The sequence below is a fragment of the Plectropomus leopardus genome, chromosome 9, assembly GCF_026936395.1.
Source record: "Plectropomus leopardus strain MGB_pleo_1.0 chromosome 9, ASM2693639v1, whole genome shotgun sequence".
In the NCBI taxonomy this organism is placed as follows: domain Eukaryota; kingdom Metazoa; phylum Chordata; class Actinopteri; order Perciformes; family Serranidae; genus Plectropomus; species Plectropomus leopardus.
In genome coordinates this window covers 6,910,574-6,926,422 of record NC_142184.1, presented here as the reverse complement: position 1 = coordinate 6,926,422, position 15,849 = coordinate 6,910,574, and the positions used below count along the sequence as shown (strand labels likewise).

General features: G+C 41.7%; 1 protein-coding gene across 4 annotated transcripts in view; it reads right to left on the bottom strand.

Annotated features, from left to right (window-relative positions):
- magi3a (membrane associated guanylate kinase, WW and PDZ domain containing 3a) overlaps positions 1 to 15,849 on the bottom strand; it is a 170,504-nt gene that overhangs the window by 24,320 nt on the left and 130,335 nt on the right. For 3 of the 4 annotated variants that reach the window (XM_088081834.1, XM_088081835.1, XM_088081833.1), the window contains exons 5-9: positions 13,775 to 13,937; positions 12,848 to 12,926; positions 10,825 to 10,895; positions 7,156 to 7,262; positions 1,670 to 1,870 (exon numbers count right to left, since the gene is read on the bottom strand). In XM_088081834.1, coding sequence (XP_087937960.1) covers positions 1,670 to 1,870; positions 7,156 to 7,262; positions 10,825 to 10,895; positions 12,848 to 12,926; positions 13,775 to 13,937 — 621 coding nt within the window. Of the gene's footprint in view, positions 1 to 1,669; positions 1,871 to 7,155; positions 7,263 to 10,824; positions 10,896 to 12,846; positions 12,927 to 13,774; positions 13,938 to 15,849 lie in introns of all 4 variants that reach the window. The other variant, XM_042491298.2, reaches the window with a different exon arrangement.

Genomic DNA, 15,849 nt, shown 5'->3' with positions numbered 1-15,849 from the left:
CCCTAGATTTTGAATTTGGGGGTGAATTTTGGTGTATGCAAATATTTTTTGGACTATCTTGTAATCTAGGAATAAAATATGAATTTTGGTGCAATTTCCCTTAAAGAGACAATGGATTATTTACACAATATTATATGTGTATGCAAATGTGTCAATACCCAGATATTGAAACACCCCTAATTCAAGTGACTATTATCCCCATGTATGTGCTGACAGTAGTTATATTTGGGAATTTACTGAGCCACTGAAATGCAAGTGCTCCTATAATGATTTTATTGAAAGCTACATGTAGCACACGTGCCTGTGTATGATATATATACATATACATACACACACACACACAGACACACATATATATATATATATATTATGCAGATTAACAGGCTTTGTGACCCACAAGTCACCGAAAGACAACCGCTCTGCAGGCCTATCAAATCTGTAATATATGGCTGCGTATAAAATCAGGGTGTCAGCCATAAACTGGACATGTGCTTTATTGATGGACGTTTCCTTTTTTAGAGCTGCTCCGCTGAACACTATAAACTATAAACTTCTGCCTTTGCTTGATCAAGCAATGTGACATTCTCGGTACATACAGCTGCTCCGTGATTTTCCTCAAAAATGTGTTTGTTTGTGTACTCAGGGTACATAAAACTGCATTATGTACAGTATGTATGCTGCTGCCAAGCTGAGTGCCACTGTGTGCATAGGCATGCAAACATTATACACGTGAATGTGACACTGGATTATGTTTTGTTTGGATAAGTAATAAAAAGCCTATTTGTCTCTCCCTAGTGCTTCTTTCTAGTAATTCCTCCTTGTGTGACTTTGCATTACAGACACGCCGGATGCAGTAGGTCAGTGATCCTCAGCTTTCTTAAATCTGGTCCCCACAGGTGGCCCCTCAACCATTCTCTTCTTCACAATAAAAATAAAGTAATTCATATCGAGAATTGTTTTTATACTTTTAGTATACATAATGTGAAAACAGCAACAAAATAAAGCTTGTTTATCAAAAAAAAGTGCCAGAGGAGGATCTCCCACAGCGTCCGATAGAGGTCTTAGCTAGGCCCCTAATGTCCTAAAATCCTAAAAACATCCTCAATTCAGAGAAATGGCCCAAAATCCTAGAAACATCCTGAAATTGAGAAAAGTCCTAAAATCCTAAAAACATCCTACAACGCAACAACCTAGTAAATCTGAAAAATGTCCTGAAATCTGAGAAACGTCCTAAAATCTTAGAAATGTCTTCAAATCAGAGAAATGTCCTCAAATCCTAGAAACACCCTAAGATCAAAGAAATGTCCTAAAATTCTAGCATCCTCCTATAAACATAGAAACATCCTCAAATCAGAGAAACGTCAGAAAATCCTTGAAATATCTTCAAATCCTAGAAATGTCAGATGAATTTCCTAAAATCCGATAAATATCCTAAAATCTAAGAAATGTACTAAAATCCTAGAAATGTCCTTAAATCCTTAAAACATCCTAAATTCAGAGAAATGTCCTCAAATCCAACAAATATCCTTAAATCCCAAAAAAATCCTTAAGTCCTAGAAATGTCCTAGAAGCATCCTAAAATCTGCTGCGACTGGCCCCTGCCCTCCTGTCATTTCTCAAAAGTGGCCCCCAAGCAAAACAAATTGAGGTTCCCTGCATTAGGTCCTACCTGAGGCGATCTTGTTGTCATGCGCTGCAGGCCCATCCGGAAGAACGTTTTTGACCTGGAGGAACTCGTCGGGTCGGTCTCCTCCGATGATGGTGAACCCAAAGCCCTGGGGGCTTTTTCTGAGTGCTGTTTGCAGGATGGAGCCCTGCAGCTGAGAGGGATCTCGTGTGAAGCCCCTTACTCCCCTCCCAGGCTCCTCTGCTGTAGGATGACAGTGGAAAAAGAGAAGATTGACAAGAGGTAATGGAAAGGGAAATGAAGAAAAATATCTTTAATGGCCTAATTACTGTAATTACTCTATACTAAATTGCTTCTGCCGCTTCCGCATGAACACATTGCACAGCTCTGGTCTAACAATAAACACTGAGATATAAAATTCAGCTTTTATAAATGAAGTCACAAAGACATTAGCTCTATAGATGAGTGCAGCATCTTCAAAGTTCACAGGTTTACGTGCCGGGACTGTCTATGTGGTGTGTCAGCATGCACATGTGGAAACCAGCCCTGGATATGAAGAGAAACTGAAAAGCGTGCTCACAAATTGCCATCTGTCTCCTTCATAACAACATGCGCGCGGTGACAACGTGTCTGACAGCACGTCGCTCACTGCTAGTAATTACATGAACAATCTGAGAGAGTCGTAATTTAAGTGCAAACTCACACAAATCACACACACGAGACTTGCGAGTCTACTGCTCCGTTTGCAAAGCCAGTAAACAGCCAGTTATTGCAGAGTGTCTATATTCTGCCACAGTCTCGCCGCAAACAACCAATTCCTTTCACCGCGGGGATAAATCCATCCTGAAATGCGCCTGACATTTTCCAGGTAAACTTTTCATTGCAAATTTCCTTTGTGGCGCCTGCAGGATGTGTAAATGGGGCAACTTTTTAGAAGACAGGAAAGGGATTATATTAGACGGTGTGTGTTTGTATGTGTGTGTGTGAGAAAGAGAGCGAGATAAGAGCGATGAGACAGAAAAAGACAGAGAGAGAAATAGAGTTAGCCTTGACAGAAAGAGGGAAATTCTAACTAAATCCTAGAGCTTGCCCTTCCCTGTGGTGAGAGCCTATGAGATTGTGAGTTATGTGCTGCGTCCCTGCATGCTGGGCTTCTTCTCTGGCAGTTCCCACACTGATAGATGGTGGGACATCAATCTCATTAGGGAGGGTACAGATAGAAGCCCCCCCTCAACCCCCCACCCCCCCATCTCCAACACCACTCTCAATGTGTCATGGGATTGTGATTTGCATAATTGCATTGCAATTGGCGGATGAACATGGCTGCTCTGATGAAAAAAAAAGATAATGATTAACATAACGTTCCTACACTGGAGCTGTGTCAGAAAGATATGTTTGTAAGATTGTATATGTATGATGCTGTCACGTGCATGTGTGTGCAATAACATGACATTCCTTACGACAATTTAACCCTCATAATATCCTTCCGATTGCCATACACCTTTTGGGGTCAAAATGACCCCGCCTGATTTGACTGTTATTTAAAGCATATTGTATAAATTGTCAATCAATTCTGTGTTACGCCTTTTAGTCTTACTTCAGTCAAACCCATTACCACACATTTTTCCCCTCCTTTAGGAATTTAGAGCCAATAGACGTTGTTTACATAAGTATAACAAACATGTTTTGACGGTAAAAGATTTCATTTGGGGTCAGAATGACCCCAAGGACAACACGAGGTCCAGTGTGTGGGATTTAGGGGAACATATTGGCAAAAATAGAATATGATATAATAAGCATGTTTTCTTTAGTGCATATTCACCAGAAAATACGAGTTGCTGTGTTTTTGTTACTTCAGAATGAACCATGTATATCTAAATAGGGAGCAGGTCCTTTACCATGGAGTCCATGATGTTTCACGCCATGTTTCTACAGTAACCCATAATGGACAAACCAAACACTGACTCTAGGCAGAGCAATTTTCACAATTCTGCAGCGGCCTCTGTAGTAAGCAGCCGAGGAACTTTGGAAAAACAGAGATTTTAAATGAAAAACTGCTTTATTCAGTGCTTTTACTTGTTTAAATCACCATGTTTGTTTGTTTTGGAGATGAAGAGACCTCTGCTGATAATTTGGCTCCAGATAAAAACTTCCTGGACATCTGGATCTTAGATTATCAGAGATAAAAGTTGAGCACACATTCGCAGGTGCAGGACTAGCCGCGGTTTCGGATTTGCCAGACTTTAATATTTTGTGGTTTGTTTTTTTGTCCCCTCTCTATATTAATAGGTTAGTACACAACTCAGGCTATTCAAGGGTTCATTTTTCCTCAGCAGCAGTTTGCAGAGTTTCGGTCACAGGATTGATAATTGATCAGTGGATCCGTTTAAATCAGATCGATGCATGAGAGAAACAGCTGCTCAAAAAGCAAGTGAAGGCAAACTTTGAGACAGTTTGTTTTGAAGAGGAGGAGATCTCTGATGATAATTTTGGCTCCTAATAAAACCTCCTGAACTTAAGGAATTCTAACCATGAGAAGATTCAGCAACCTGCAACTCTCTCCACTAGATGCCACTAAATCCCCTAAAAATCTTACACATTGCTCCTTTAAGGTGTGACCATGAGTGTAATTTGCATGTTTGACAGGATTTAGACCGCCAAGGTCTCCCACGTTCACACACTACATCTGCATTATTTCTTGGATGCTCACCATGAGAGCAACACTGATGGAGAAGTAAAGCTCGAGCGAGGAGAAGGATGGAGAGAGGAGCCATACACCAAAGCCATGTTTACATGGTCTTGATTAAGCTGCGGGCCACAAAGGGACAGTCTGTGTTCTCAGGGGTGAAGTGATTATATGAAATGTCAGACAGGATTGTCAGCGCTGTAATTATGGCTGAGCACAGTGCTGCGCTCTGCTCCTGTGCTCTGCGGCATTGTCTGGGGGGGGTCAGATGAGCCGGCCTTGTCAAAACAGTGTTTAGATGCCACCTCACGTACGTCCACATACTTGCGCAGGACCACTACCCATTAATTCTCATTAACAAGGGTGGGAAGGTGCACAGGGGAGGCAGTAGGAGCTGGAGGCGGTGGCACACAGAGGAAATATCAGCCACAGACTGCAGAGAGGCTCAGCTGTGGGAGGTGGGGGTCTGCGTGCAACAGAGTGAGGCAGACAGTTCTGTCCGAGGGGCGTCTGAAACACAGAGGCTAGTTTGAATGCTAATGTGGTCACGCTTTGTGTGTACGCACGCAGAAGAGTGTAATATTTCTTACCCGTGCTTAACAATGCAGGGCTCTTCTCGGAGCTTTACATTGACTGAGAGGAGGGTGATTAGGCCGCTCGAGCGGCATCAGTCACCACAGGTGGTAAATGATGAACAGATGACCCAGTAGAAATGCAATTTATGATCATAAGTCACTTTCACCTCTTTCCCCTTCTCTGTCTCTCCTTCCCTTCCTCTGTTCTAAAGAGATCTTTGAACTGCGGTGAATGACTGGGGCGAAAGCACTTTCAAAGAGACCTCAGAGCTCTCCCTATTTCACAATCTACTTGTCAGAATGAATTCTGCCGCCCAGTGAAGCGCCGCTCCATTATTCAAATTGAATATCATTGCTTCAGAGGCTATGGGCTGTTTATCAGCAGCCTGTCAACTGTTAGAACATCTTCCAGACAGTCATCGCAGCATGAAGGCGATGATAAAAGTGCTCCTGTGTTTGGATAGCACATCTAATACCTTGTTATATAGGTTTTATTCTTCGCTGAACAAAAAAAGCTATAACTATAGAGCCAGAACCCGTGTTTTAATAATGCTGTGTCTTTATTTTAAACCCTGGCACCTCCGCTGCATCTTACAGAGCAGCAGGTGGAGTAGGTAAAACACAGCCAAATGAAAACTTACTGATTACAATGGGCCATAGTGTTGATACTGCCTACTAATATCACCACTGTCTGACAAGTTAACTACACTGCCCGCTACCATTTATGTTATTTATGTTTGAAAAACATTTATGTGTAATGAATGTTGTGAAAAGGCCTAACCACAACGTTTGTTTACAATAAATTCAAGGTAGAAAACCCCTGTGTCCCAACATAAAACAAAATAGTGCTGAGCAAACGCTGCCTAAATTGATTTGTTATTCAGTTTAAATCAGTTTAAATTTACACTACATTCAGAATATTTTCACCAGTTTATGATGCTGTCAGACTGCTCTTTCTGCTAGAGTCGTTACCTCAAAGCTAGCAGACTCCATTGACAAAAATATGATGAAAATATTTAAAAACTTAAACTGAGACTAATTATTTTAGGTGGCTAGAATACATTTTACAGCGGCCCCTGTCCACAGCAGTTCACTGTCTAGCTTCTGGGTCTGTAGTTTATCAAATATGATAGCAAAGCAACAGAATACATAAAACAAGCACAGCAGAAAAGACAGATACGTCCGACTACCGTGTTTAGCTTTAAACATCTCACAATTTTCTACAATGTCGATCGCCGAGGTTAGAACGCAAAATAAATCTTTAAATATGCTGGCCCTTTTTCTGAACCTGAAATTATCTGAGTTGATTACTATGGGGGAATTTAAGTCAATTGTAAAACATTGAGAAACAGCACTCTTAGTCTATTTGATTGCAAGAGAAAATTGAGCATTTATGCATTGAACTGATTTTTGAAATGCATTTTACTTATTTTTACTTTGTGGCAGCTTAAACATAACAGCTAAGGCTAAAAATGACAAAGAAATAAATACAAACATTTTCAGATTTTCTTATTCCTCATATCAGTTTCCAGTTGCTATAGGCGTTGCCGTAGCTGTCGCTATTTCAGTTTGGTTTCAGTTCATAAAAGTCAACAGTAATATTTTGGTCACCTAAAAAAGTCTTGTTCTGTGTTTGGTTGTCCTATAAGACCCTCCAATCCTTAGACAGATGTTCAGTTTTTCTGGTAAGGACATTCTTCCCTAATAAATGCTTTAATAAATGTAAGCCTGTTTTTCATTCGCAAAATTAGCATTCGCATTTACACAGTTAACCACACTGTAAATGGACCGTCCTAATAAAGCTAACAGCTAGTGTTAGGGTTAGCTCCACCCTTTTGTCCAAATATGGTCACCTCTGCCCCCCAAAATCCAAGATGGCTATGGTCAAAATACCAAACACAAGGCTTGAAACAGGAGTCCACAAACTAATGGGGGATGTCACAGAGGCAACATCCACATCTTTTTATATAATCTATAGTAAAACTACATCTATAATGTTGAGTTCTTCCTAAATTGTAAAAACATATTTATTATGCCACAATTAAATGCTTATGTCTCTAAAAACAAGTTGACATGTCTCAATATAGCTTTGATTTTTAAAAATTAAATTGAATTTCCTGAACTGACCTCTCCCGATTGCAACCCTTCTACACAAATTAATATTATTTGGCAATAATAATCTGACTCTATTGTAGATGTTTCTTCACCTGCCAGCTACTGTCAATAACACATCTGCAGTTTCTGCTCCGGACTGTGCGTGTCGTTACCTGAGGGCGTGGCTGCCGGCGGCAGTACGGCAGTCGGTGTGTCGACGCTCAACTTTCTCTTTGCTTCCTGTACTGGATTCTCAAACTGGGTCTTCTGGTTGATGTGGCTGCACAATAGATATAACAACGTTAGATTAACAAGAACTCTGTTACAATTATACCATCAGAACATGTTCTCAGATAAAGTGTAACTGTTCAGACATAATATGTTTCTGTCCTCTTGTTGTTGCCATATTCCTCATCGCACATCCTGTTTTTTTAGCCATGCGTTTACCTACATCAGCTGCTAAAAACAGTCTGACTGCTTTTCCATTTGTCCGGGGTCTTATGTTTTGGCTTCACAGAGCACAGCTTGTCCACACTCTTGATATCGTCATGCAAACCTGTGATTTGACTATGAGTGCTGGGTGTGACGTAACCTGCGTTGAGTAGACAGCATGTCATACAGGCTGCTCTTATACAACCGCAAACCTGTCTATGCCGAAAGTGCAACACATGCAGAGGGATTAGGAGCAAATCTAAAGCTCAGAAATAAAAAAAAAAAAATGAATTGACATTCTCAGTAAATTCAAAGAGAATTGGATAGAGAGGATCAGTAGCAATCTTTGCTGCGATAGTCCACATCACCATGATGGGATCAGCATCAGCTCAATGCATTGTAATCCCAGGATCAAAAGATTAAATAAACTGTAGAATGGATGCAAACGGAAATGTGTCCCTTTTTCATCTTGCACGCCTAGAGATGTCTTTTTTTTTTTTTTAAAAAAAAAAAAACCTTTTCAGGGTCAAAGTCAAAGCAAAAAATATTCTTTTTTTTTTTTAAAATACTGCCTACTCTCACTGCAAACTTATTTTTCAACTTGATTTTAAATCATTTTAAATAATCTTTTGTATCTTTTCTCTTTACTCTTTTATTGGAAGTTGCTATCCTTGAATTTGTTTTGTGTTTTATTGCTCTGTAAAGTGCTTTGAATTGCTCTTTTGTATGAAATGTGCAATACAAATAAAGGCTTGCCTTGCCTTTGAACCCTGAGCATATTGGTTTCAATTCTTTGGAAAACAAAAATGAAAAAAGCCATGAACAACTTGGCAAGAAATGTTCTGTAAATTTCAAGAAATTGGTAGATTTAGAAAATCATTTTTTCTAAATGGGAAAAAATGACAAGAAAACAATATTTATAATTATCATGATTAGATATTTACAAAATATTTTTACAGAATTGTTGTTATTTTTAAGCATTTGTTTCCTGTCCATTGCTTGTCTTTATTTATTTATTCATTTTAATTTCCTCTTTTAAAACTAATTCTTAGTTAATTTTCATTTACTTTTTTCCTGATTTCGTGCTTTTTGGGGGGTAATTCCTTGTAAAGTTGCCCTTGCCTTCTTCCCATGTTTTTAAAAGAAATCAAGCCAATTTGCCCAGGTTCTGAACAGCTTTGCTTCCACTATACTTTGGGGAATTTACACCAAACTCAATCTAAAAACAATTAATGACTTTTGGGTCACACCTGTGTGCTGAAACAATTCCTGCTACCGAGAGAAACGTCCCTCCTCGGTTATAATGGAGAGGTAGCTCATCTGCCTAATGAGCTTGAACAGTTGTAAATCCCGGTCATGACAGCACCTTGGGAAGGCGAAATGCATTGATGCTGCACAGTGAATCAGCCACATGCTGAGACACTGATGGTGTGTGTGTGTGTGTGTGTGTGTGTATGTGCATTCAACAAATAGTGCTCTTGCAGTGCACAGAGATACCCTCCCCATTAAGTCTGAAGAGATAAACATTCCCCTCTTTTTCATTCCCATTCTCTCATTTCCTCTCTATCTCACTTTCTCGCTCCTTGATTGCCACACCTCGTGCTTTGTTTGGTTGTTGAGGAAATAATGACACTTTGTGTCACGTTGTCGCATCCGCTCGTTCATTCACAACAAAATTTGCCAGACAAAGAGACAGGGACAGGAGAGAGGCAGCCTTTCACTGACCCTCTTGCATAAACAGGCGTGCTGATTCCCCCTCCCCTGCCTGCAGGTCTCTCCCTCTTTGACCAAAGCAACTGGACTAAAATGGGACATTGTGCTCTTGTTTACACTCTTGATCAGAATGGAATCTCACCCTTGTTTCCCTCTCAGGGACCCTAAACCTTCATTGTCTGTTGTCTTCACCGTCTTTTCTCTCTCTCTCACACACACTCACACAAAGCTGTACCCACCAGTGCTATCTGTACTGACATAATTGCTCTCTGCAGGACTGTGGGAAACTACCTCATGGACAATAGCATTATATGCTACTATGACATATTCCACAGGTCCCCTGAGATGCACTCATTTAATTCCTCTAAATACCTCTAAAATAGGCATGTCATGAAACCAGAGATGTGGTAGTTGATACCAGTACCGGTGAAAATGCATGATTTTCAATACCCAATTCGATGACGAGGTAAAAAACAAAAACAAAACAATATATCCCATGTGGTTAAACGGGGACTCCTTTCTGAAAAACATTGAAATAAAATGTAGTTCACATTTTATTATTAACCTTTGATGATCCACCTCAAATGGGTTATTGAGATTTTATGGGCCAGAAAACATATATTAATAAATAGTCTGCTCTTTTCGAGGAGTTGAGGTGGAGCTGGCACTTCAGCTGCACTTGTCGCTGTCTTTTACCTGCTGTTGATAGATAATTAATCTATTGATCTAATGAGTGCTGATCAGATCAGTTTGATGGATGAGAACTGCTGTGAGTGAACGTAAACTTTTGGACACAGCAGAATAAATGGTTAAGTTTCACTCTCACTGAAAGTTCTACTGCTCCTTCTGTGACAACAATACGCTCTGCGCTCTGAGAGTGTGGTGCAATAGATATAATGGAACCGTAAATATATATTTCAACAGCGTTCCTAATGAACAGTCCAGCTCCAAAAATAGAAAATGTATTTGTGCGAGTAGTGGTTTAAATCATAACAGGCCACCACAAATAAAGGAACTTTTGAGAAACCGTATTAACAACACATGGCCCCAAAATAGCAAGAAGTTAGTATAAAGTTACAAAAAATTACCTGAAAATAAGCAAAAAAAGAAAGATAAAAACAATAAAACACATAAAAATGACCTGAAAAAGTGCACAACATCATTTAAATATATGTATAATATCTTTATATGTACAATTATAATTATTATAAATATATTTCCCCTTTTGTTTAAAACAAATTTTCAGGTCATTCAAAATTAGCAAAATTAAAACTGACATCCCTACTTGTAGGCGTGAATGCTGCCCTTTCAGGACTGGAAAAATTGCATTCATGGTACCCACAGCACTAGAAAAAAGTGAGTACCACCAGATCTTCAGAATTGGTTCTCATGACATCCCCAATTTGGAATTCAGCAATACCACTTTTAGTTGCAGAAAATGTGTATATATATATATATATATATATTGAGAAAACTAATGCAAAAAGTGAAGTTGGTGAAATCCAGCCTGAAGACACAGCTCCAGAGGAGTCAAAAGGGTATATAGAAGACTGAAACCCTGGTTTGAACATTCAGACAGTCACTTCAGCAGAGACAGAAAGAGTGAATATGAGCAGTAAGCCATTTCCTCCACATCCACCACAATTCACAGCAGTATCCCACTGGGTCCCTTCATGCGCAGGGAGAAGTTTACTTACTCAACGTAGTAGGTGCCGTACTGGGGGTCCTCAATCTTCTCCCAGCCGTAGGGCAGCTCTGGTGGGAGAACAGATGTGGAAAAGGCAGACGCAAATCGCTTTAGATACTGCTGAGGCACCACATGGACTACTGGACACACACAATAAGGACGTAGCTCTTTGACGGGCAGCTTCACAGCATGCTTACCTACACTTGAAGAACAGGAGGACTGCTTTTATTTCTCACTATGTATTTAGGGCTTAATACACACTGTGTAGGATGCAGGGAGAGAAGGAGGAAATGCTGAGTTGTTACACAGCCTCCCTGGAAAATAACAGCCTTTCTCTCCAGCAGTGTGTATGTGCGTAACATCTTGAGTTTCTGCTGCTGTGTGACAAACACACGCGGCTCAGAGGAGATCTTTACGCAAGAGGGGCCATAGAAAATTGCCTTTTGAGAGATGCCGCACTGATGAGCTCCCTGCATGTGTCCCAGAAGCCATTAGGAGGAGAGGGGCAGGCTGGAGAGCGGAGGTTTGTGCTGCGTCACCGGCATGACTGTGATCAGGCCCGCTCAGCTGTTCAATCACCGTCTGTTAGCCAGCGTCCTCCTCACAGAGGCTGGGATGTGGCTGGTGCACACACTGCTCGATGCAGCAGGGAGTTGGGATGGAGTGGAAGTAGATTGTGGGTGGGGAGGGGAGTATATGAATGGGAACCGAGGGGCGTAAGTGCAAATGCTAATGTTAATACCATACAAACTATCTGCAGATATTAGCTCCTTTTACATTGCCCATTCAAGGCGGAAACGTTACACCATTATTCCGAGTGATCATGGTGTGGGGATACAGAGTTTTCTCGACTTTAAGCCAGCAGCAGAGGGAGTAACGGCGCTTATTCGATGTCTGTATAATAAGAGACAGCTGTCAGGACGGGGCGGGTGTAACATTTTAACAACATGTTATGTGTGCGACCCACTAAAAACCAGCTGATAGCAGTTAGCAGCTAACTCAAAGAAGAACAGCAGCTGAAAAAGTCCACAAAATGGGGAGACAATGAGGTCTGCAGGGTTCCCACATATTTTCATGGTCAAAATTTCAGAACTTTTCCATGACTGTTCAAGTCAAAAAATTCTTGCCAGACTTGCTTGGTGGTTCTTAGATATATCAGATTCAAACTCTATGCAAACATAATTCCAGCTAACAGGCGAAATAAAGAGAGACGAAACACGAGGAGAAAATGAAGAAACACACGTGATGGCTAACAAAACATCACTCATGGGCGCATATTTGGAGCAATATTGTTGGCAGCTACAGAAAATGAAGTTGCCATTATGATATATTACATGGAGGATTATCCCCCGAAGATCACTGTAACAGTTTTACTTAATAATATACGTAGATCTTGTAAAAATGTATATTTAATGTGACTGGATTATGTGAACTGCATATTTTCTAATCCTCACTTAGAGAAAAAACTTGGCAGAGCGTCATTCCTGTGCACTACAGCAGCACAAAATCCCTGCTCTTGTCTGACAAAGAGTCAATGCACACAACCGCTATTTTTAAATATCCCACCGAGAGAGACTCTCACTCCAGCCTGAAGCCCCGTCCTGTGGACGATAAACGAGGTGTAGACTTCACTCTGTATCACTGGTGAACGAGGAAATATAGTGAGTGCTTCTGGCAAGAGTAGTGTGTGACAACAACCTCACTCACGTGTACGAGTACTGCCTGCAGTGGAAACGCTACACAGATCTCGGGTTTATGTTCCTCTTCGTAGGTGGTGTTTTTGGTTCAAAAGGTACTATACTGAAAGTTTTTCAGGGAAACATGGCTGTCACACTGGAGGCCGATATTGTTGTTCTGCGTCACGCCTGTGATGCCTCTTTGGCTTCTGGGATTCTGGCATGCTGTCTAAAATCACACACAGAGGCTGTACGATGCTGCCATCGTTGGTCCAAAAATGTAAAGGTGGCATAAATAAGGGACTCTGCAGAGGCCCTGCAGCATGGTCTCATTGCGTAAAGGGCCATATTCTCACCTCCTTCCTCGCATTTCTCAGGTGGCTTCGCCTTCTTCGCAAGCCGGGGATCCAGCCAGGTTGTCGTCTTGCTGTTGTGACTGAAATACAAAGAGGAAACGTAGCTTTAGGTGCAGTAAAAATCGTTATAAAAACATTTAAGATGCTGCAACAATCGAGCAATTAGCACCGGCAACTCTCAGGAGCCACTTTACCCAGGAGCTATTCGACCAGCTCGAACACAAACAAACGAAGCTAAAAAGCTCCCCGAAAACAGAGAGTGTGGCTGACTTCTAATCTTTTGGGATGAAATGGCTTATTAAAGAAGCCTTTAAAATTTCAACAAAGCTATGAAGAACCTTTGAGGTTAAAGAGAGACAGCGAGAGAATGGAGGAGAGTAACAAATGAGGAGGCAAACATGGAGCACGGAAAGAAAAGAGTGAGCAGCTGCGGAGATCATAAAGAGCAGAACTGAGAGAGCAGGTCAGGGGTGGCGGGCTTCATTTAGCCTGTTGTTTCTCCGGCTGGCAGAATGAGCTATTGATTTAGCGGCGAGCAGCAGCACCTGGCTCTGTCAGCAGCTCGGCATTGACTGGCTGCCACACTAACGGGGCCAGGTAAACAATGCGGGGCCTGCTGCTTTTAGCACCAGCCAACAAACCTCGACATCAAACACAGGGGAAATAAAAAGAAAAACTTAATCGAGAACACAACCGAGCCTCCTGATAACTTCCGTGTCCAACACCTGGTTTGGTACAGTACAGAGGAGAGCGCTGGATGGGGAGTAGACAGAACTCACTGCCAGATCTCTCAACACATTTTGCTTACCCTGGCGGTAAAAGAGATGATTTGGGAGCCTACTGGGAGTTGGATTAGCTCAGTGCTGATGTAATGGGAGAGTAATAGGACCAAAACAATGCAAGCAAGTAGCAGAAAAAGGCTACTTACTCTATGAAATACACCATGCCGGTTTCTGTGTAGGCCATCTCCCAGTTTTTAGGCAAAGGCTCCTGACTCTCATCCTGTGTGTTCCACACACGCATGTCCACCGTCCCGGCGGACTGGTTGTAGCTGGGCACCGTCTTCCTCCACTCCGCCTTGTCCTTGTGCTCTGTGGCCCGGCATGGCGTGAGGGACACGGGCATGGAGACAGACAGAGGGATGGGTTGGGAGTAAGGGTGAGGGAGATGGTAGAAGGAGAAAGAGACAGGAGGTGAGAATGTGGCGCCATTGGAGCTCCTCTGGGCTCCTTGCATCTCTCCCCGCTGCTGCTGCTGCTGTCGCTCGAGTTGATCTTCCTCTGTACACTGGGTGGACGGTTGCATCCACAAGAGAGGAAGAGGGGTAGAGAGAGAGAGAGGGAGAGGGAGACAGAGAGAGTACACACACACAGAGGAGAGGACAGAAGCAATTGCCATAGGATTTGCATGTCAGCAGCGATGTACTGGGAACTGCCTCCCAGGCAAGGGCAAGAGCTGACCAATGCTTCAGCCCCCCAGCTGAGAGCACCACATCACAACTCTATTAGCATCACACTGGCTGCTGCATGTGTGTGTGTGTGTGGGTGTGTGAGGCTCTTATCTGCAGGTTTTCATCTGGCTGTGTATGACCTAGCTTCATCATGGCATTGAATGCTCAGTCTGTTTGGCTCGGGTAATTGAATGGCAGCGATGGAAAGTGACTGGAGGAAGCCAAGAGCTTTTTTTGTGTTGAAATTGGGGCCCTCTTTTTCATCGTGGAACCACGGAGGGGGGCTTCTGCACTTATAAAGTCAGAATAATTGACTGCATACAGACACTTGCTGGAGGCTACAGCAGCTTTCAGCCCTTGCAGAGATGTACAAACCGGGCTGTTGCAGATGTGCGCGTGCAAGCTTCATTAAGTGATGCTGAAAGGACACGGGGGGAAAATTATAATAATGTGGGACTATTATTAACTCCTTGAAACCTGAGTAAATTAGCTTGATTTCTTTCAAAAACATGGGGAGAAGAGAACTAGCAACAAAAGGAGAACTGACCCAAACATTCGCAAGAAATTAGGAAAAAAGAAAAGAAGAAAAAAGAAAATGACCTTAAACTTAGTGGAAAAAGGGATAAAAAACAAACATAAATGGCATGGAGAAAGTGCTTAAAAAGTATAATAATCTTGTTACATAATTTTAAATATGTGATTATGAGTATTATAAATATTGTATTTCCCTAACTTTTTTCCCTGGACATTTTCCCTTGCTTTTTTGCTGTTTTTTCCTGTACATTTTTTTCCAGCTTTTAAAAGTATAATTTTCTAAATCTACATATTTCTTCCAATTTGTTGAACATTTCTTACCAAGTTGCTCATTGCCTTTTCCCAATGTTTTTGTAAGAAACCACACAAATTTGCTTAGAGATCAAAGATTTAAATATTGTGAAAGGCATCTGAAAGCAGCATAAGGAAAATGGTGTTGCGCACTTTCCAGTGGGTTAAACTACCTTCAAGGCATGGTCATATGTCTTCCTCTACCTCCTTTCCTCATCACTTAAACAATCCAATTCATCCACGTCACAACAATGATATAATAAACAGCGTTAGAGACTCTCATGAACTCCAGAATTAGGCGTGACGTCCTACAGTGACTGTCTTTTTCTTAGTTTGGCTCTGCGCTGTCATCATTACAGCCCGGGGCCACAGAGATGATGTGTCTCTGACAGTGTTTCTCTCTTTTGCTCCTGGATGTGAGATGAGCACTTCTATTAGCTCACAGATTCTTTTTTGTTTTGACTAATTTCCCCTCCCGCGCTTGACATGTAGCCAAGACAGAATAAAGAGCCTTCCCTTTACTATTATTGGGCCGGCTGTGGCTCAGGAGGTACTGTTGCCAATCAGATCTGTGGTTTGATCTCTGGCTCCTCCAGTCTGCATGTTGAGGTATCACCGGACTGAGCCATCGGTGTGTGTGTGTATGTGTGTGTGTGTGTGTTTGAGTGAACGGTGGCACCTTGTAGGGTAGCCTTGGCAACCAATGTATGAAAGTGTGAATGAGGCAT